A 24,301-nucleotide genomic window follows, 5' to 3' on the forward strand; every position below is an offset into this window, starting at 1 on the left:
AGAAGTTGTAATACAAAACTTGTCGCTCTATTTTCTTTTGAGTTTTACAATTTTTAGCAACAAAATGTAGTGTAAAACCATAATTGGCAACATCATAGGCTTATCTTTGAATTCTGTATGTTATACATATTGCACCTTACCTACGTAATAGTAGGTACATTATGATACAAGTGCGAATTACCTTTTCGCACGTGTATTGTACAACGTTTTACAGTACATATGGCCCTTGATAATTTTGACATAGATACGTATTGTTCTTAATCGCACCCTCGGGCGGTAAAGTAGCACCACATGTACTGTAAATGTTCATGTCATTTGAACAAGTTGTTTTAAAATGCGAGCGTAGCTTGGACTGTATGGCGGTGGCCAGTTTCGTGCGACTTCACAGTAGGACTTCATTGTAAAGGGGCCCACAGATTACCAGTTCGCCGGAGACGATATCAACCTGTCAGTTAAACGCACAAGGTGACAGTTCCGAACAACTGACAGGCTGATAACGTCCGGCGAGCTGGTAATCTGAGGAAGGGCCCCTTAAGATTCTACATATAAATGAATAAATATAGTCTGATAACTTTATACGTCTTATTATTCCTTTGTCTATACTATACTGTTCAATTAGAGCGGCAATATTATTAGAGATGCACAGGATATTCGGTTACTATCCGGTACCGGATAGTAACATTGCTTAATTTCGGAGTAAACAAATTAGATTTAAGAAACAGTCACGGTCCTAATCGTACTAGTATATTATTTTAAAACAATTTAATCATTCCACTGACTGGCACGCGCACTCATTTTTAACCTAGAAATGAGTCCGCGCGAACGTTCACTAGGAAACTTATCTAACTTGCACAATGCGCACCTGATAAACCGAAATGAAGGTATAATTTCGCCAGCCCAATATTCGGCGGCCGAATATCCGGTATCCGGCCAAACAACTATCCGTTGCATCTCTAAATATTATATCATATATAGGTACAAGTCGTGTTCGCAAATTGTCAGTACATATATAGTGGAACTTCTACTGTGTTTTAATCTATTTTTTCATCACACTCGCTTGTAAAAGTTGTTATTGCACGTAAGCAATGCGGCCCGTATATCCTAAATTTCGACCTAAGGCTGTAATCGACGTCCTCAATTCGGCAGAAGTTTTATTTTTTTTCCCGTTTTCCTCACAAGTGTGATGAAAAACTTTGTGTGTGCCACGGGAGGTGTAGAAATTACGAACTCGTGTTAATTTACCCCTCGCTTTCGGGCTTCAATTCACACTCGTTCGTAAATTCTTGTTCACCGCAGTATTTACCTATTTGTCTTAGTGCCCCGGCTAGCGAACGCAGTCTTCTAGAAATCGATTTTCACTCAGGTCGTTTCGGATATGGGTGAATATGGTATCGAAGCATTCATTGTAATGCCCTGAACACAAATATAAATATGAGATGACAACCGCGACAGTAATGGGGGTAGTTAGTTGCTGTGACGTCATAAAGTCGGCAGTACAAACTTTTTATCTAGACACGCGGCAGCGTGTCAAGCCAAGTTCAAGCAAAGGAACTGGCTAGCCAGCGCCGAGTGTAATATTACACGAACCACTTGGTGCCACTTTTGACCCTTCTATAACTCAAAACATCTTTGACGTAAACACATAAAACTACGTGTGTTTAATTATATCCATAAGGATATCTAGAAGCCCAAATTTCATGAAGCTAGCTCAAACGGTTATAAAGGTATGAAGGTCAAAAAGTCGTAAATTTTAAGACTGACTTATGACTTATAGTACCTAAACCTAACCTACTTCCAGATGACCTAGAAGGATGAAATTTGGAATTCAGCTTGGTTATTGTGTGTAACCGTAGGAAAAAATCTAAAATTAAAATAAAGTTAAAAAATAGGGGGGGTCCCCATACAAAAAAACCACTTTTTATTGGGACTGACATATAAGTACCTAAACCTAACCTACTTCCAGATGACCTAGAAGGATGAAATTTGGAATCCAGCTCGGTTATTGTGTGTAACCGTAGGAAAAAATCTAAAAATAAAATAAAGTTTAAAAATAGGGGGGGTCCCCATACAAAAAAACCATTTTTTATTGGGACTGATATAAGTACCTAAACCTAACCTACTTCCAGATGACCTAGAAGGATGAAATTTGGAATCCAGCTCGGTTATTGTGTGTAACCGTAGGAAAAAATCTAAAAATAAAATAAAGTTTAAAAATAGGGGGGGTCCCCATACAAAAAAACCATTTTTTATTGGGACTGATATAAGTACCTAAACCTAACCTACTTCCAGATGACCTAGAAGGATGAAATTTGGAATCCAGCTCGGTTATTGTGTGTAAGCGTAGGAAAAAATCTAAAAATAAAAAAAAGTTAAAAAATAGGGGGGGTCCCCATACAAAAAAATATTTTTTTATTGTAGCGTTGGAACCGTTACAAACAGATATTTGAAACTACCCCAATATATGTATTATTATATTTGCTATATTAAAATAAAGTTTAGTCAAAAAATAAGTGGTGCCCCATACAAAAAACTTTTAATACGCTCTAAACAACCGGCCAACGGTGTGTCGTCGGCGGCGCGCACATAATTATACAAAGAACAGAAGTAAAAACCATACAGCGGAAACACAAGAAAAAACATTAAATCTCAATACCTGCCTAGTTTTCTTTACAAAAAGTATTGATATCCCACCAAAAACATAAATGTAAAAAAGGAGAGCCAAGTTCAATACAAAAATTATGCTTGGCTGTGGGGCTCGCCGCAAAAAGAATGGAGATCTAAATGAGTGCCACTGCCAAGTTCTATGCAAAATCCAAATATGTATTTATAGGAACAAAATAACATTATAAACAAGTATTAAACTCTATTTCTTTGCTTTATTGGATACCTATAACAATTGCTGTTATTTAAAAAAATGTGAGATCTTAAAGTAGGTTAGATTTGGCTTGGCCAGGTTTTATCAGAATTACAATATATATAAAATGATTGATATAATGAAAACTGGCCAAGTCAAATCTAACCTACTTTAAGGTCTCACATTTTTTTAAATAACAGCAATTGTTATAGGTATCCAATAAAGCAAAGAAATAGAGTTTAATACTTGTTTATAATGTTATTTTGTTCCTATAAATACATATTTGGATTTTGCATAGAACTTGGCAGTGGCACTCATTTAGATCTCCATTCTTTTTGCGGCGAGCCCCACAGCCAAGCATAATTTTTGTATTGAACTTGGCTCTCCTTTTTTACATTTATGTTTTTGGTGGGATAATTTTCTTTTAAACATACTATGTGCAAATGAAAGGGCTTTGCGAGTAGATCACAAATATATAACATACTGTAACATTTTCAATACTAGGTCTAACAAATTATAAGAAAACGTTCAAAAATTTCACAATCCAGTGGGTTTTATTCCCACTAATCACCAAGTTGTTACCAGTGGTAACTACTAGTGGTAAAAGGTGGGAATGTTTTAGTAAATATGGTATCGATGCAGTGCCATGCCCTGAACACAAATATATGAGATGACAACCGCGAAAGTGGTGGGGGTAGTTGCTGTGACGTCTTAAAGTCAGCAGTACATTTATAGAGCACCGTACAAAACATTGTTCACGGTGCTCTTATGGGATCACTTCGGTCTTGCAAATCGGTTAAATGCGTTTTTCTTGATGTAGGTACCTAAAATTTGGAATAGTTATGGCAAGTACCATCACTAACACTGTGAATAAGTCAAAATTGCTTATTTCTGATTTTAGGGGGAAATTTAGGGGGTTAGAGGGGTAGGCTGAATTTTATTTTTAATTGTAAGAATCGAGTGTGGTACCATTAGAAGCTTGCAAAATTTTTGTGCGAGTTCAATACTAATAAGAACAGTATAAATACAGTTTTTTTTTTTACTTAAGACACCTGCAATTATTTACGGGGTAAATATGTAGGACATACTGAACAACTTTTATTATGGAACCAATATCAAAATGGCGAAATAAAAAATTGACTTTCCCATACAAATATCAACAACAGGCCAGCTCAAACGTAAGACTCAGCCAATTTTTGTAAATAAATTTTGCTGTAAGAAATTATTATAAAAATTGAATTGAACATGTCGTGTCACATATTAAATGAAAAGGTTTATTTTGAGGATCTCAAATATATTTTATATAAATTTAGAATAAACTGTTTAGACGTCATAAGAAAATAGGCAAAAAATGACCATCCCCCCTCCCCCTTATCTCCGAAACTACTGGACCTAAAAATTTTGAAAAAAATGCACGTAATAGTTATTCACCTATAGATGACAGGAAAACCTATTAGAAATGTGCAGTCAGGAGTGAGTCAAACTTAAGCAAAAAAATGCGGTTGGCCTGTTTTAGGGACACAGCCGTAATGGTTTACGTGAAACGGGGCGTGGACAGCTATTGCGAAGGCCGAAGGCCGAGCTACGCGTATGGCCGAAGGCCACGCAGAGGCTTTTTGAAACGCGCGTCCGTAGGCCGAGTTGCGGGAGGTTAGAGACTCGGCCCGACCTACTTTTTCTTCTACTTGTTCTAAAAAGGTGCGTCTGGGTTTTCCTCTACCCCGCTTGCATCATATCCGCTCCTCCGGGATAATTTTAAAGAGGTCGTGTCGTAATAAGTGTGCAATCATCTAAAACTACTGGGCGCAAATTTTGAAAAAAAAAAACAAAAAATATAGTTTTTTGCCTATACCTAAATAGATTACTGGAAAACCTATAAGAAGTCTGCAGCCAAGTCGGACTTAAGAATAAAATTTGTGGCTAGGCTATATCAGAGTCACAATCGCAATTGTTTACGTGAAACGTGGTGTGGACAGCTAGTGCGACAGTCAAAGGCCAAGCTCTGCGTGGGGCCGAAGGCCTGAAGCATCCGAGAGAGGTGTGCCTCCACGCAAGGTCGAAGGTTGAGCTGTAGGAGGTTAGTGCTCAAACATAGAACAAATAATTGGTTTAAGTAGCTAAATGAGAAGGCTAAACTACCGTGTCAGACGTATATCTGCTATCTGGAAATAACAGAGATACGCTTAAGCAACGCATAAAGAATATACGCGGCTGTACGCTTAACATAATACTTTAACAAAGCTTTGGTTCAATTAGAACAAATTTACCTAAGTTATTGCGTAACTAACTGTCCTCTGATAGCTCAGTTAAAAACATGCAAATGCCTGGCCGTGCAACTAGCCAGCCGTGTGTTCCAAGTTGAATGTAAGAACTTCGCGCTTTGTTCGCTTGTTCTAAAATTAGTGCAGTATGACAGTCCTTGAGACGCGAGTTCGACTCACACTTGACCAGTTTTTTTCTTAGTTATTGAACTTTGACTATATTTTGGTGGTGACGACTGGGAAAAAAAAATCCCACCTTTTACCAGTGGTAACTATATGTAGAGTAATATATTTGACAGAGGGAATGTCACTTAAGACAAACTGAGACACTGCAATGGCGGACGGTTTGAAAGTGTGCGTGTAGACGAGTGATACCATGTAACACTAATTCTCCCCTAATGGTGAAACAATTAATTTCAATATCGTCCTTATTGTGAAATATTAAAATAGGACAGTTTCACGTTAGACAATAAAAACAGTGTGTACCTAACTGATTTTATAGGTCTTGAAAATACGCATTGTTGCACAATTACTTTGTGCAAATATTATTTCATTGTTAGACCTAGTATTGAAAATGTACAGTATGTTACTCGTATATATTTGTGATTTACTCGCAAAGTCATTTCAGTTGCACATGGTATGTTTGAAAGAAAATAAAAAAAGTTTGTACTGCCGACTTTATGACGTCACAGCAAATACCCATTACTTTCGCGCTTGTCACCTCATATATTTGTGTTCAGGGCATTACACTGAAACACTGAATGCATCGACACCATATTCAGCCTAGATCCCATAGACATATAAGTTTTTGGCAAAAATTTCATTTTTGGTACAAGCTTTTATGGCAGACTGTACTTTTCTTACGACAGACAACAACTAATACTTATCGAGACAATTCTAAAAACCCATAACACAATTAGGTTGCGTTGTTTCATCACAGAGTTCCTATGGCCACCTCCTGTCTCCTTCGTACATGTATTGTTTATGAAACCATTTAATTTGTAATTGACAGTCAGTCTGCCTGTCACCCGTCTGATAACATATTTGTGCTGTGTTTAATTAATAAAATAATTTAATATAATATGTAACGTCTTTCCATCATCCCATTTACAGTCCACTTCATTAGCTATCAGTACCATAATATTGCATTGTCATTCGATTTATACTGCATGCAAAATTTCAATTCAATCGGAAACCGGGAAGTGGATCAAATTTAACTTGCAAGATTTGATTACAGACCGGCAGACAGACAGACAGACAACGAACAGGTGAAAGTAAATAAAAGCTTGTAATAAAGAGGTGCAAACTAGAGCCCTCTGACTGGAAGCGAAAGGCAGTGCCTCATTCATGATCGACTTAGCGTTTTTGAGACTGAACGCCGCAGTGAGCTTGACAGAAAACGAGGTGAGCTTAAGGCTCGGCAGCCAACCTCAATATCCTACAACTATATTGGTGGTGTACTGACGTGCCCAAAATGCGCTCGAGTGTTTAGCAAGAAGATAGGGTACGTGAGCCACCTAAGGACGCACCAGAGAGTGGGTCAGCTACACCCAGTGAACGCATATACATGGAAGTATTCTGTCCGCTCAATTATAACCCAACGTAAACTCCCTCAAGGTAGGCAGTACTTACTAACAAACTATTCGATTGGCAACCTCAGTTCGACCGAGATGAGAGATGACAGTGACGGATGACTAAATTGATTTATAAAAACAACGTTTTTTTGTAATTAACAATGTCTTCATGTGTCGTGAAGTGGTGCAGAAGTTATTTTAGTTCATACCAAGGACAGTGGAATCACTTTTCACTTGTAGTAAACAGATAACTTCAGTAAAATTTGGAATAAACATGACTATTTGTTTTCAATACTACCGTGCTAAGCTAAAACGTAACAACTGCATACGACTTTCATAACAACATACGACTTTTTAAATTGCGAGGATAATAGGGATGGTGTTATGCCAAATGAAATAGACTATTTTATTAACTTGTGATTGGTTTAGGTATTTTCTATATAATTATAAATGTAGTAATAAATGCCTTCTTACAGATTTGTATTTTCCTTTTTTATTTCATGAGATGGAGCTATAAAAAAACTACCTTAGTTATTTCAAATTAATAATCAAGTTTGGTATGGTCATTTTACATTAGTCTCTATTCAGATTGCCACAAGATGCTATTCGCAGAGAACTATGGAAAAAAGCTGTCGAGACATGAAATTGAGTGGATGCCTGGCAAGATATCTAGAATATGTTCTATTCATGAGATATAACTCGTGAGATAATCATACCCGGCCTCCTATATGTAGATACATTTTTTCTATCACGCTTTCACTGAATTAATTTAACAAATACATACATTATCTGAAAATCACATTTGAATCCACCCTCTACTGTCACATATATGTAAGTTCTCTCTCAAGCCATTTCCGTCAGTAGAAAAGAGCGGCAAATTTAGAAAATTTAACCGCGCGAACGGTTGTGGTCCCTTACAAAATTTTAATTTTGCACCTTTTTCTACTGACAAACTTGTTTGACCAGCTATATACATATAACTAAAATATTTCCATTGGAACTGAAAGTGGGGATTTATTGTGACTCCGCCTGTTCAAATATTTTTGACCCGATTTGTGTACCCATGTAAATTTTGCAGACTGTATAGCCAGTCCGATTTACATTTACTATGGCGTACTTGATCTTAGAAAAACGGACAGACTATATCTGAACGTGACTTCGCACTGCCATACAGATTGATAATAAAATATGTAACAAAATACTTATTATAGCGGAATACATTTATACAACAATGATATATTGACTTATGTTGGGTTAGTCTGTCATTTCATAACAACATTTTAACTACATAGTTATCTTTTAATCTGCATTAAATTATTATACGTGAATTATTTGACTGGTTCTTCAATGTATGGCATAAACCTATCCCTGTCCAAGTCATATTCTAATCAAATATGAACCGCGAACTCTCAGCGACCAGTACGTACAGCAAGAAGGTTATTAGCGGATTAATGTCGCTGATTGGTAGTTATTGACATTATATGCATTTCATCTACACTTAGCTATGTACCATTAGTGTAATAAAGATGACTATTATTTACCAGCTTTGATTACAGGCTCTGTAAACGCGTCGTCTTATTTAAATGTAGGCGTAATTGTGTATGTGTGCTAATTTGGCCCGAGAATTTGAACTAAGGTAATGTTCCTAAAGGCGGTTTCCATACAAAATATATGCGTTCACTGGCTACACCCTAATAACACGAGTTAAAAATTGCCTATTCCAGAGCACACAGTCGCTGTGGCCGAAATCGGTCAGGAGAGCGTCACCATCATCATCACCATATTCACCCATATCTGAGACGACATGAACGAAAACTAAGATAAGGCCTGTGCGCCGGGGTACTAAAGTTGGTCAAGCAAATTTTGTCAGTAGAAAAAGGCGGCAAATTAAAAATTGTAGGTGCGAAGGGTTATCGTCCCATAGACTTTCTACTGACAAGATTTGGTTGGCTATATTTGCCCAACTTGACAATATTATTAATTAAAATGTCAAGTCGGTGAATGACGGAGCCAAGCCTTCAACCAGTCTGTCGCTGGCCATGATAACTTCTAACCAATTGCAGAAACGACGATGGCAGTTCTATGCGCACAACGTTTAGTTGAGTGAGTGAGCGTGGCTCCTTTTAACGGTGCTACTTACACTAATACAGTGTATGTACAGTCGACGTCAAAGAGATCTTTGCGACTAACGTTACAAAAAATTATTTACACGACTTTATTGTCATAGCATTTAGGTCGTGTAAACATTTTTTTGTTACTTTGGCTGTAAATTTCTCTTTGACGTCGACTGTACGTACATCTACATATGTGGTTGTGTAAAAATTACTAAGGTGACAATTATCGAACATGACATGACGATGTATGCCTGTATGGTTAATTCGAGTATTTTTGAAGTGATAACGTCTTATAAATTGATGAACACCGGTAGCATGCACGAAAAAGTGTCACGTTGTGGACAGATCTCCATGGTAACGTTGTAGACAGATCTCCAGGGTAACGTTACGGCCACGTTTTCTTATGACGTTATCACGCAAAATTATCGTCCATAAACCGACTTTACATACAAACATTTTTTTTTTATTCTTATGCTATTTGAGTCATTAAATTTGAATAAAAAATCGTTACGAATAAATCATGGTCAGGGGTTTACAACCTTTATTAATTTACAAACAAAAAATTACAATATTTTGTGGGAGAAAAGTGATGTTCTGGTGTGTACAGTCAGCAACAAATAGACTGTGACAGCCAGTGACCAAATGTATCGTACCACACCTTTGTTACTATAGAAATGTGATATATTTGGCCATATTGGTCACTGACTATTTGATAATGACTGTGCATTAAATACATTTTTGGTTTAAAACTCCCGATAAAGATGAAGGAAATAAATGCGTATGAATGAAACATCCATAGTAATTCAAAAACAGATAAGTAACAGTCAAAGAAAGTTTTAGTTTCGTGAGTGTCACGGATTGATTAGTAACAATTAATAGATAACAGAGCAGTGTTGCAGCTATCGAGGCGGATCGCACAGTCCACGTCAAAGATATGTTTACATTTTCCGCCGTATTAAATACAAAGGAGTAAGGTGCAAAATTGTAGACATATTTTTGATGTCGATTGTACATTTGTACAAGTTTTTTCACTTAGTGCCTAAATACTGCATAATTTCGGAATACGTGGAAAAGGTTGAAGTATATACTCGTAGTGCGTAGTTGCTTAAAAACTTTAATCAAAAAAAAGAAAATCTGCGTATTTTTTTTTCTATAAAAAAATCCGTTGTAAGTCAACTTTTCACAAAAATACATCAGAAATCTGCTGCTAAACCTCTGCTGTAAAACCAGAGCGCAGTCACGGGAATGGCTGGTTAGTGGTTACAATTGAAATATAAATAGATCCGCATTTATTTCCTCACCTTGATTTATTCCACTACCTTCATTGCCAATAAGTGAACACCCCTACGCTGCCACCAACTATATTATTTACATATAAGTAAAATAATATGTACAGTTTGAAACACATACCTTTTGCCGCGGGCCGAGCCTCCTATTCAGATAGTTGGAAATACTTTTCATAATACTCTTCCGCCGTCTCTCTCTCGCCAGCTCTGGGTCTGAGAAAGAGGGGGTGACTTGCATTAATGGGAGCGCGGGGCGGGGAGGCGGGGGTGGGATCTCAGGGGGCGGTGGTAAAGGTGGCGGGGTCGGTAAGGCAGGGGGCGGAGGGACAGGTGGAGGCACGTTCGAACAGGGCGATACTTTAGTTCTCCTCGTCGATTTCCTATTCAATCTAGGCCCGTTCCCTAACCGCTCTAAGACTAATCTTCTAACCACTTCTGTCTGTTCTTCTCTTTCTCTCTTTATCTCTTGGACTTTGTCTGTAGTGTTTAAAGGGGTGGGACTCACTGGCGACATGGAACCAGAGCTAAGCATCAAAGACACCGATAGTTCTATGCTTCTAGACGGCGAATCCGTACTTCTTGAGTAGGATAAGTTGATGTTATCGCTCGCAGACCTGCAGATAGCCGGTGAATACACTCTTAAACATGGAGCGAAGTTGCTGGATTTGTAGATGGCTGCGTTTGGAGATTTAGGAGTTTCGGGCGCCAGCGGCGGAGACTCGAATTCTTCGTTTTTTGTCTCTAAAGGTGGCGATACGTCAGAGAGAGATAAGGAGTCTATCTTTACATCAGGAGATAGAGAGTCTTTGGTGCTATCTAATTCACTTTTTTCAGGTTTAGGCTCTTCGGCAGTAATTTCGACCTTAGGCTCTTCTAAAGGCTCCATTACAACAACTTCAGTCACAGGCAAAGTCGGTTTGAAGACTATTTCAAAACTTCTCTCAATGAAGTTCATTGATCTATCATTGCTGGGTGAAAATTCAAAGTCATCTACCAATTCCATATACCCTTCGTTGCGGGGTGTCGCCGGGGTCTCAATAGAAGGATCCTGTTCTCCTTCATCGGCAAATTCAAAATGGTCTAAAGCGTTAGAATATACCACAGGTTCTGGGCTAGTTTTCCCGCAAACGTGTGAAGAGATCGTTGATATATTTTTAGCGTCGTGAACCGTTTTTAAACCGCTTAGTTTCCTTGGTTTATTCCTCTTATTGTCTTCTAGACATTCGTCTAAAACGGCGCTTTCTGCGGCCCAATCTGATAGCTCGGTTTCTGTTAAAGCTAATGTAGTTGCGTCTCTACAAGATTCTGAGGATTCCGACTCAGCCGCGACGACTGTAGGGCCGGTTTCAGTCGCTGTGCCGGACGCTTTCTCCGTTTCGTCACTATTAACTATAGTTAAACTGTCTAGTTGAATCAATTCCCCGCCCTCATCATGAACTTCAACTCTTGGTACGGATTTAGGGGCTGTTTCCGTGTGCGATGAATCTGACAACGAATCTGAATCCAATTCTTTTTCTTTCTCTTTTATTGTCTCTTCTCTCCACTCTTTTTTGACCTCTCTAGACAAGAGATCAACGGGAGCATCATCGCAGAGATTTTTAATGATATCTGGCATGGGTTGAGTCCTCTTGTCTTCTGTCTGGTAAGCAACTACTGGGCTTTGAGTGGTCGTGGCGGGGTGTAATAATTTTTGGAATTCCGTTATAGTGGACCTAAAGGCTTCAAATTTGGTGTCGAGTTGCGAAGTTGAATCTGATTTTCTGACAGCGGGAGGGGACGGTTCTCCTAGTAAGTATCTCCTCTTGAGTTCTAGAGCTCTTTTAGTGGCGAGTCCGCTAGCGGATTTAGTTTTGCTTAGAGGGTATTCCACAGGGGGCGGGGGTTCGGTGACGAGGATAGCGGGCGGGGTGGGTTGGGGCGCGGATTCCTCGGCGGCGAACTCGCTGTCGGTGGAGACCTCGGTGGCGGACGAGACGTCCTCGTCGCTGGAGGAGCTGTCCTCGGACTCCACCTGTGAGGGGAGCTTTATAATAAACTACGGCCCGGGAGCGTGCTTTAGAAAGTTTCTATGAAACATTCCTTTTTTGTTACCAAATGTGTGAGGATCTCTGGTAACAAAAAAGGAATGTTTCATAGAAACTTTTTAGGACATTTAGAGAAATATGGTGGAAGTAGTTCAGCTTCATATACTTTACCAGCATACCAATTTTAGAAATCTAAGATGTGATCAAAATGTACAAACTTTTAGAGAAATGCTCAGGTATATATCCTCCTAAGGCCCAAGGTCCTACCTATAGTACTTATTCAGTTCGATGAAATTTTAATCATATTCAATTGGAACAGAGTCGCATTTGTTTTGTTTCGTTCAATTTTCAAACAAAACCAAAATCAACTCTATTCCCTGCACTAAAGGTTCAAATTTCAGTGGCAAATTCTGGATTTTAAATTTGTATGGCTGGGCCTTAGGAGGATATACCAAATTTATTGAATACGATCTAGCTCTTATTCCAAATACCTTTTATTCGGTACCATGAATACTAGATGCCTTCAGCAAATTCAATGAAAATAAATAAATGAATTTACTTAAGTATGATTTTAGCTGAAAACATCAAGTCATTCTAATTATTTAACATTCTTAAATAGCAAACAAGGCAATAAAGATCAATTTCCTTTACGCTGCGCTTTAGTTAAGTATGAATTTATTATAACAGCGTCAAAAGAAAATGAGATTTATTCGATAGAAAAGTGCGCCGTAGGCATCCACACTAACTTACCGCCCTTCGTGATGGCTAACCGTGTATACTAAAATCAAACTCTCGCTGCACGCTAATACGACATATTTATTGCATAATTGTTTTCCTTCGTATTTCCTCGGGGACGTTCGTATTTGTCATGCTACTTCAGTCAACCTCAGTACTTTTCGTACCGTGACTGACTGAAACAGCAAGACGTATTCGTACGTTTCCGTGAAAATACGACGAAATATAATTATGTGCATAATTAATTGCACTACATCTGTACTCGAACGTAGTGTGCTACTCTCTGTAGTCTCTGTTATACTTACCTAAGGCGCCTGGGTGTGACACTAGAGCACACTACGAATTCACGTGCAGTGAGTGTTATATTTTACTTTAGATCCAATATCGCTTGAACACATTCCCAATATTACCTCAATCTTCTATAAGCTTTCAGCGAAATGTCAAGCGATAACGAACCCAACCGACCCGTAAAATACATAAATACAGTAAGTGTTATAAAAACTCAAAACAGCGTTATTTACACATATATAAACATATATACATCGGTGCTTGTACATACATATTTATATTCGGAAGCAGTTATTCGACAAAAATATAAATAACAAAATAAACAACACATAAAGCGCCATCAGTTACTTTAAAAACTTGAGGTTTTTACACCAAAAAAAATATACTATAGGAAATCTTAGCGAGCTCCGAATGTCTTTTTTAATGTTGCTTTTACAATGTTTGAAATTCATGAATGTTATATATATTTCAGAATAGATCATGAATTCATGAACAATAGCGGGATAGCCTTTGAAACATTGCCCCTAGCGTTTTTAGGTCGAAACTATAATCAAACGATGCCTTTTGAAGGGGTAATACCCTGCACAGAGTTTCATCCCTCTATATCGTAAGATTTAGGGTGTAAACCCTGGGGTGAAAAACATCCGATTAACCCCAAAACTGTATTATTTATTTTTTCTTAAACTAATACATAGTTTATATTATTATTCAGAGCCCACTGTGTCCCACTGCTGGGCAAAGGCCTCCCCCCCTCTTCCTCCACTGGTCTCTATTTAATGGAATAACTGGCCAGCCTCTCAAGAAGGAGTCCAAGTTATCCCGCCATCGCCGACGAGGCCTGCCGGCTCCCCGGTTAGACTCGTGGGGCTCCCACTTTGTGGTTAACTTGGCCCACAAGTCGTCCGGCATTCGGCAGACATGACCAGCCCAGTCCCATTTTAACCTAAACTATAAAAGTGACTTATGTCAGAGCTCTGACATAAGAACCAGAACAAAAGTGACAGACATCCTCACCCACATAGACATGCAAAATTGGAGGTGGGCAGGCCACACTATAAGATGCAAGACAGAGAAGTGGAGCCAAATAATTCTCATGTGGCACCCTACAGATGGATCAAGATCGCAAGGCCCTCAATTAACACGATGGGGAGACGAAATTATACTCACAGTGGGACCACTCTGGACAATTCAAAACTAAAAACCAACAATCATGTTCAGAATAAAGGGCTATATAAATAAATAAATAAAAGTGACTAATTTAATAATTTTGTAAAAATATTAATGAGACTAAAAGCTATATATTTAAAAAATATCTAATGCGAGATATAAATAAATATTTATTAAGAAAAAATAACTGACTTCTCTGGTGCCTGGTGAAAGATTATTGTAGATGGTGCGCTATGTAGAAAAGGAGATGAAACCACCCACTTTTCTAGTAGCATTTCGTTTCTGTAAGGCTCGCAGTTCTAACCTAACCTAACCCACTTTTGTTCGGTTCTGTGAGGATCGCAGTTCAAACCTAACCTAACTCACTTAACGGCGCACGCGGTGCGGTGTACGGGGGTTTTAGCGGAAGGGGTTTGGCATCATCATACTTTATACCTACATTTTATGGTAGGTAATCATAGTGGTTTATTTAGTTTAGGTACGTACTATCATAGTGGTTTTCCGGATCAAGGTCCGGGTCTGAGTCCGAGTCCGGGTCCGAACCGGATCCGGGTACGAGTCCGGATCTAAATCCGAGTCCGGGTCCCAGTCCAAGTCAAAATCGAAATTCGAAATCACCAAACGTGTACAGTCAACGGTAAAAATATGGGTGTAGACAATTTACTCAAAAATATGTCCCATAGTTCTTATTTCTCTGATATAAGAGTACACCCATATTTTTACCGTTGACTGTACTATGCGTAGTTGAAGAGTTCTGTTCTGATCATTATCAGCAGTTCCACTTCATCAAATGCGACAGTTTTTAATGTTAATGCTTTATTTTATGATGAAAATACAGAAAATTCTATACGTATGCCTTTAAGATTTGAGGAGTTCCCTCGATTCCTCATGGATCCCATGTTCAGATCATGAGCTTGACGTAAATATGGCTTAAAAACCTAACTTACTTAACAAACATAACGAAGAGGAAAAATCGCCAACCGCGAGCTATGCGTCGTTTAAGAGTTTCGTTCTGGTCATCATAAGCAGTTACACTTCCTCAAATGTCACTTTTGTGAGTGTATATGCTTGATTTGCTGATCATCATCAGCAGTTCCACTTCATCAAATGCGACAGTTTTTAATGAAAATGCGACAGTTTTTAATGAAAACGCGACAGTTTTTAATGAAAATGCTTGATTTTCTGATGAAAATACAAAAATCTCTATACGCATGCCTTTAAGATTTGAGGAGTTCCCTCGATTCCTCATGGATCCTAACAAACATAACTTGCTAACAAACATAACGAAGAGAACAAATCGCCAAGCGTGAACTATGCGTCGTTGAAGAGTTCCATTCTGATCATCATCAGCAGTTCCACTTCATCAAATGTCACGTTTATGTATATGCTTGATTTGTTGATAAAAACACAAAAATCACTATATGTATGCCTTTAAGATTTGAGGAGTTCGGAGTTCCCTCGATTCCTCATGGATCCCATCATCAGAACTATGTTTTGACAAAAACGGGACCAATCTGTATGCATATTATACATACAATCAATAAAAGAATTTCCAAAATCGGTCCAGTAATGGCGGAGGTATGGAGTAACAAACGTAAAAAATTAAAAAAATTAAAAACTTACAACCGAATTGATAACCTTCTTTGAGATTTGAAAAGCGGTTAAAAATTATAAAACCAGCCGAATTCTCACTAACATATTTGATGATTACGAGACTTAGACAATTTGACAATTATTAACGAAGACAGTGATGACGATTGATTGAATAATTGTTTTTTACTTACTTATTGTATGAATACACAGTAAAAGTTATGTTATACTGGAAAAGAAACAATTGTTTTTCCACCACACCAACTCGCAAGGCTTACTTTGCACTTCAAAAACTGATAGCAAAGTTGCATTTTATTCACACGTGAGGCAAAGTAATCAAATGCAAATTTTGAGTCGATTTCTTATGTTTGCTTGTAGAATTGAGTTTTAAATGACGATTTTGGATGATAAATATTTAATAACATTCATGTGGATTTGATTTGGTGTGATTTTATTTGATATTTTACATTTAATATTTGCTTTGGATTGGTGTGGTGAAAAATTTTGTGTTTCACTCGGGGGCAAATTTTGTTAAACCCTCGTGCTTTGAAACCCTCGCAACGCTTAAGATTCCATTTTTCGAACTATTTCAATTTTGGAATCTTTCACTTACTCGGGTATCAATATTAGCAAGAGCGGTTAAACAACAACTTTGCCCCCTTGTAAAACAAATAACTATTATTAGTACAAATAAGTTTGATTTATACTTATTTATCCCCACCTTTTTGAAATCGAACACAAGCAGCGGCAGCGGTCCGATCGCAGGCAATTGTTTCTCTTAGTAGGAGTTAAATGAATAGTAGGCACCAAAGAGCCATTTCATATTAATTTTGCAATGTTCCTTCGGGGCTACGTCGATGAAAAATTTGTATGATGTAAAATATAAATTAATTCATATTTGAAAAATAAAAATGGTGTGTGTACCACGAGCCGAACTTGTTATACAAGGTGATTAATTTTTTTTACAAGACTTTAAATGGTTATGAAAGGCTTATTTTTTTAATATAGAGCTTTTAGTCTAATTAATATTTGTACAAAATTTGAAAATCGTCACTTTCATAGTTTAGGAAAAAAAAAATTAAACGGTTTTGGGGTTAATCGGGTGTTTTTCACCCCCAGGGGGTAACAGAGGGATGAAAGTTGTGCAGGGTATTACGTCTTTAAAAGGCATCGTTTGATTATAGTTTCGACCCAAAAAAAGGCTGGGGGCATAGTCTAATAAAACATGGTCTTATCTTCCCAGAGTGACACAAGCCTACGTCACAATAACATGGCCGCTATATATAGCTATCGCATATTATCATATTACGCTGTCGCATGCTGACGTAGGCTTGTGTCAGTCAGGTGACCTAGAAAACATGGGAAGAGAGTACCAGGCGGAGTATATTATTATACCATGCGCTGGGGGCAATTTTGAAAGGCTATCCTGCTATACCCTTTGTATATCAAATCAACGGCGACATAAAGGTTAAAATGAGTTCATAAAGAGTGTAAAGAGTTCAACAAAAAGAGAATAAAATAATTATTTTTGACGTATAAAACAACATTAAAAACAAAAATAAGACGCACACTATCATAACAGGGTCGCAAGGTTCAAAACATCAAGTCTCCAGGACGGTAGTTAGTGTGGGCACACTACACCCACCGCGGCCGCCGCCCGTGTTAGCCCAGCGCGTACGGATGATACGGCTCAAAATGCACCTTGACGTGGTCGGATTAGAGTCGCATTTCGAACGCTTGTAAGCGAATAGGGTGGCTAAAAGTTCGTAATTTTTTTGGAATGCTACTGAGTAGTAATAATGATCATGATCTATTTTTTGGAATGCGTCTGGTGTGTCGTAATCATTTCGTTTTTTGTTCATTTAATCAAAATGTAGAGTGCCACTATACAGGGCGATCAATCCAAATGGGTCAGTATGGAGACGTCAGAAACTATGAGAGATAGCGAAATCTGTTCTTAGGAACCATGGCGTCGATTTTAGATTTAATAATAATAAACTTTAAACGTTTTATTAACTCTCATACATAACCGGGAATCGAACCTGGTTAATATTCTTTATGTAATTACGTATTAATTGTTTTTATAATTGATCCTGAAAGTATAAGGACCCAATTTTGCTGTGAAATGCCCACAATTTAAATAATATTCACTAATGTTGTCACTAATATGAATCGGTCATCATTAGGAATCACTAGCTGTTGCCCGCGACTTCGTCCGCGTGGACTCTTATCTTGAACATTTTACATCTTGAGTGCCTATAATGTTCATTGATGCAAACTTTATAATACAAACTTTTAATGTAATGTTAATGCCCTTTTACCAAGTTTGAAGTTCCTAGCTAGAAAGCTTGAAAAAAAAATGTTTGATATCCATACAAACTTTCAACTCCTTTTTCACCACGTTAGGGGATGAATTTACAAAAACGCGGAAATCAGTTTTCTTGTATTTTAATTTAATACCTATTTGCAAAGTTTCAAGTTCCTAGCTAAAAATAAAATTTGCACCCCAAGACGAACTTTCATCCCCTTTTTAACCCCCTTAGGGGTTGAATTTCCAAAAACGCAACGTTTTATATCATATCTTATCTGCATCGATATCATGCATTACAAATTGCGTTTATTTAAAATTAGAACGCATTCGTTCAGCGGGCACGCCAATTTGTTTAAAATTTGAATATGGAACACTTAATAACTTTTTACTTGGTACTATACGTAATTACCAGAGAGCGCAACTTTGGTGCCGATGACGTCATTATGACGTTAAGTCGCATATAGGATGTTTTTTTAAAACAACATTGTAACACCTCAATGATTCTTAATAATGATAATATATATATATCATTGTTTATTTATAAAAATGCTTGGTAATTTACACAAAAAATAATGTAAACATTAAAAAACGATACGAAACGATCTCCTTCTCGTTCAATATGCTTTGTTGTTTTGAAATGTTTCTCTATATTGCTTGCTTTTGCTGTTAAATTTTGGTCACATTTTTTCATTTTTTACAATCAGAAAAGGAAATTTCTGCAAATACGGCTGCAGAGACTCAATAGCGACTTCAAACAATAATATTTCGGTTATATTTTACTAATAAAAAAATAAGTAATCAGTAATTGGTTGTAATTTCCAACAATCTTGTTTTTAATATGACAAAGACAGTTAGTTATGTTTTTATACGTGGCCAGTACGTATAAAAACTCTCAACTCAAGTTTCAATATCAGTAAACTAAAGAGGCCAATAAGTTGTTATTTGTTTAAGTATCTATAATCTAGATAACCTAATCTAATCTAGTATTTTAGTAGTAATATAATCTAGTATTTTATTATTATTATTTATATCTCCTTTTTTTGGAATCACGGGCCTGTAAATCCCGGTCTTTTGATAGGCTTGCGTGGGGATATAGATCCAACACGTAGAGGCCCTTTGGAGAGCTTTAATGTCATGTAGAACGCCTGCTGGAACCCGTTCCCAGGTGCAACAATAGACACCCATGAACCGGTGTCAGCAGGCATTGGGACTATTGTAGAAAAAGAGAACAGTATACCGGTCTATGGATTGAAGTTTAGGTGGACTATGAGACTGGGCTATTGTAAAGAGGTCCGGACACCTGCCATAACAATGTTAACACCGTCATCGAGGCAGGCGGTGACTTGCCGCTGACTAGATGGGCCCCTGAAACTGCCGTCGTAAAGACGACCAGGAGCAACATCGGTGTGAGCGGCTCAGGGGTGTCGAGAGGTGTGCGCCGCTTTCTACCCAGTGGCTGTTACCAGCCACTGTGCCAACTCGCGTCTTATGCATCTTTCACTTCCACCCCTGGAGCATATAGCTCTAACGACTCCTCTCTGGACAGCCAATGAAGGCAAGCCAGAGCTGAGAGTCCTGCGGGTCCCCTTGGGGTTCCACTCCGACCGACGAAGACACGCCGGAGACGGAGACCCTGACCGACTCTCGGGAGCACTCGGGTCCGTGGGGTCGTTACTCCCCAACAGCTCGCCACAAGCTGCCCTGCGGGCTTATTATTATTATTATAACAACACTCTGTATTTAGCTTCACGTCATACGTCTGTCATCGGCACCAAAGTTGCGCTCTCTGGTAATTACAGTTTACATAAAGAATATTGACCAGGTTCAATTCCCGGTTATGTATGAGAGATAAAAAAAAATGAATGCCATTATTATTAAATCTAAAATCAAAGCCATGGTTCCTAAGAACAGATTTCGCTATCTCCAGTAGTTTCTGACTTCTAAATACTGACCCATTTGGATTGATCGCCCTGTATATAGTAATCCCATCAAAAACATAAATGTAAAAAAGGAGAGCCAAGGAGATACAAAAATTATGCTTGGCTGTGGGGTCCGCCGCAAAAAGAATGGAGATCTAAATGAGTGCCAAGTTCTATGCAAAATCCAAATAGGGTACATCGCCAATTATTAGCCAGTTTTCAATTACTGGCCACCTATACTAAAATGAATTCTGTGTATAGGTGAATAGAACTCATTTTTGTAAGAGGCGGCCAGTTATAACGAGTGGGTTGTGGATAAATTTCAGTTACTGGCCATTTTCCTTATACTGAAAATGAGTTTTATTTATCTGTAAATAGAATTCATTTTTGGAATAGGTGGCCAGTAATTGAAAACTGGCTAATAATTGGATTTTCGTACCTTATATACTAAAATGAACTTTGTTCACCTATAAATAGAAATCAAATTAAGTGGCCAGTAATTGGGGGGTGGCTAGTAATTGGCGATGTACCCTATGTATTTATAGGAACAAAATAACATTACAATTTTATAAACAAGTATTAAGTGATGACAATCTGGTCACGTTCAATGCCTCCAAAACGCAGACGTGTCTATTTTCCGCAAAACGGAGTCCATTCGACCTGACTCCTTCTTTCCGGGGTGCATCTGTACCTATTACCGACAGCCTGGAACTCCTCGGCATGGAGCTGAGTTCAGTCCTCAGCTTCGGCAGCTTCATTGAGTCTAAAGCACAAACTGCGGCCAGAAAGCTGGGCGTCCTAAATAAGGTGAAGCGATACTTCACACCTGGACAGCTTCTAACACTTTACAAAGCTCAAGTCCGGTCGTGTATGGAGTATTGCAGCCACCTGTGGGATGGCTCAGCTAAATACCAACTCGCCGCTTTGGACTCAGTGGAGCGCAGAGCCAGGAGGATGATTGGCGACAAGAAGCTAACGGCTAAGCTTCAGTCTTTGGCCCATCGGCGGAAAGTCGCCAGCCTGTCGGTATTCTACAGGTTGCACTTCGGGGAGTGTGCCCAAGAGCTACACGAGCTTATTCCACCGTCCCCATTCTACCATCGGACTTTTAGACGCACGGCCGGTTTCCATCCTTACTTGGTAGATATTCCACCAATTCGCACGAAGCGCTTTGCTTCTACTTTCCTTATGCGCACTGCCAAGGAATGGAATTCCTTGCCGGCGTCTATATTTCCGTGTTCTTATAACCCGGCAACCTTCAAATTAAGAGTGAACAGGCACCTTCTGGGCGAGCTCGCTCCATCGTAGGCCACGTCTACGCCTCGGCTAGTCTATGGCCATGAGTAAGCCCATTCATAATAAAAAAAAAAATTAAACTCTATTTCTTTGCTTTATTGGATACCTATAACAATTGCTGTTATTTAAAAAAAATGCGAGATCTTAAAGCAGGTTAGATTTGACTTGGCCAGTTTTCATTACATCAGTCATTTTATAAAGTTATTCAAAATATATATTTTGTAATTCTGATAAAAACTGGCCAAGCCAAATCTAACCTACTTTAAGATCTCACATTTTTTTTAAATAACAGCAATCTTATAGGTATCCAATAAAGCAAAGAAATAGAGTTTAATACTTGTTTATAATGTTATTTTGTTCCTATAAATACATATTTGGATTTTGCATAGAACTTGGCACTCATTTAGATCTCCATTCTTTTTGCGGCGAACCCCACAGCCAAGCATAATTTTTGTATTGAACTTGGCTCTCCTTTTTTACATTTATGTTTTTGATGGGATATCAATACTTTTTGTAAAGAAAACTAAGCAGGTATTGAGATTTAATGTTTTTTCTTGTGTTTCCGCTGCATGTTTTTTACTTCTGTTCTTTGTATTAATTATGTGGTGCCGCGCGCCGCCAACGACACACCGTTGGCCGGTTGTTTAGCGCGTATTACAGGTTTTTTGTATGGGGACCCCCCCTATTTTTTTACTTTTTTTATTTTTAGATTTTTTCCTACGCTTACACACAATTACCGAGCTGGATTCCAAATTTCATCCTTCTAGGTCATCTGGAAGTAGGTTAGGTTTAGGTACTATATGTCAGTCACAATAAAAAATGTTTTTTTTTGTATGGGGACCCCCCCTATTTTATAACTTTTTTTTATTTTTAGATTTTTTCCTACGCTTTCACACAATAACTGAGCTGGATTCCAAATTTCATCCTTCTAGGTCATCTGGAAGTAGGTTAGGTTTAGGTACTATAAGTCTGTCAGTCAGTCTTAAAATTTACGACTTTTTGACCTTCAAATCATTGTAACCGTTTGAGCTAGCTTCATGAAATTTGGGCTTCTAGATGTCCTTATGGATATAATTAAATACACGTAGTTTTATGTGTTTACGTTAAAGATGTTTTGAGTTATAGAAGGGTCAAAAGTGGCACCAAGTGGTTCGTGTAATATTACACTTGGCGCTGGCTAGCCAGTTCCTTTGCTTGAACTTGGCTTGACACGCTGCCGCGTGTCTAGATATTTTGATTGTCAAAGATGGAAGAATTAATGACCGGTATGAAACTAAACATGAGAGATGCGCATCACAGTCATATGCTCTTGAGATAGCAGCTGCTTGTAGAGATACCATCTCAAGGCAAAGTAAAACCTTGTTAGTCTATACAGGATGGCTAAAATATAACCGCATTCCCGTTGCCAGGGGGATTTGAGATTATACTGAGCAACTTTTACTATGGAACCGACCCCGAAATCGCGAAAAAGAAAACCGCCCATAGAAAATGGACCAGCCAAAATGTATGAAGCAGCCAAATTTGTTTTTCGCGATTTCGGGGTTGGCCCCATAGTAAAAGTTGCTCAGTATAATCACAAAACCTCCCTGGCAACGGGAATGCGGTTATTTTTTAGCCACCCGGTATAGACTTATGGGTTCTTAAAAAACCGGATAACTGCGAGTCGGACTCAGTTCATATTTTTTTTATCTATCCTATTTATTATATAGAAATTGTGTCAAAAAATACCTGCTCTCTACGTTTTATAGGTAATATTAATATGGGGTGCTTTATTTCGTCCATGGTATGAAATAAATGATTAATCTTAAACTCGGGAAACATCCCTTTTGGCCACGTATCGCATACCGTCCACAGGCATATTTATAGTGAGCGTATGTATGTAATGAATAGATGGATGAATGCCTAATATAGGGCGGCGGCACGCGGACGGCTGTCGACGCACCTCTCCACCGCCTCCGTAGGCACGCCGGGCAGGGGCCAACTACCCACTTTTAGAAAAAATTGTTTTACACCTATTGTCGGCCGATCTTATAATAACTTCTACCCACTTATAGAAAAAAAATAGTTTTAGACCTATTCAGCGATAACACAAATACTGTTTAACAGCGATAAGACCGCCTGATGCTACTTTTTATATACCTACATCGTAATTTTGTTTTATTTGGGTGAAATCAAGAATATTTACGAATGATTAGCAAAGTACCTACTTTTAGAAACAAAAACGTATTAGTACCAGGTACTACATACCGGGTGTGGCCTGTAACACGAGCAAATAATTAAAACATAGATTGTACTCCTCAATCGGTGACACCTCGGAGTAATTAACAATGGAGCCGCCATTAACAGGCGTTCCCCTCTGTCGAAAATAGGCGGCCAATGGTCAACCATATGTATGGACTGACGTTTATCTGACATGACGTACCTATACATTTGATGTGCCCCTCCCCCGCAAAAAACGGCAGACTATTTTGTACCGAAAATTTTAGACATGGCGTCTCCATTGGTTATATCCTCCAAGGGTGATACTTTTGTTCAACAACTTTTATAAATTATGAAGTATTTAAACTCCCTATTTTTCATACAAAATAAATATTATTTTCAATGGACGCCATCGCCACACCATATCATTGTGATTGAAGTTGCTTGTCACGCCATAATCATAACAAAATTCGCAATACAATGCGTCTTAGAATAAACTTTAAAGTGTATTAGACATCAAACCACAAGTTATTTTTAAAAGTTGCCGAACAAATGTTGGTCAGTATGAGGAGTACAGCCTAGTTAAATTTTTTGCTCATATTACAGGCCACACCCGGTATATAAATTGGATTGTTTCAAAATTACGCAAATGATTATTTTTCGCTTAAAAACATTTATTATCG

General features: G+C 38.2%; 1 protein-coding gene across 6 annotated transcripts in view; it reads right to left on the reverse strand.

Annotated features, from left to right (window-relative positions):
* The window catches only part of LOC134678720 (F-actin-monooxygenase Mical-like), a 198,146-nt gene that overhangs the window by 50,022 nt on the left and 123,823 nt on the right, over positions 1-24,301 (reverse strand). For all 6 annotated transcript variants that reach the window (XM_063537382.1, XM_063537386.1, XM_063537385.1 and 3 more), the window contains exon 23: positions 10,214-12,100. In XM_063537382.1, the coding sequence (XP_063393452.1) occupies positions 10,214-12,100 (1,887 nt within the window). The remainder of the gene's footprint in view (positions 1-10,213; positions 12,101-24,301) is intronic.

Source organism: Cydia fagiglandana, chromosome Z (genome assembly GCF_963556715.1).
Source record: "Cydia fagiglandana chromosome Z, ilCydFagi1.1, whole genome shotgun sequence".
Classification (NCBI taxonomy): domain Eukaryota; kingdom Metazoa; phylum Arthropoda; class Insecta; order Lepidoptera; family Tortricidae; genus Cydia; species Cydia fagiglandana.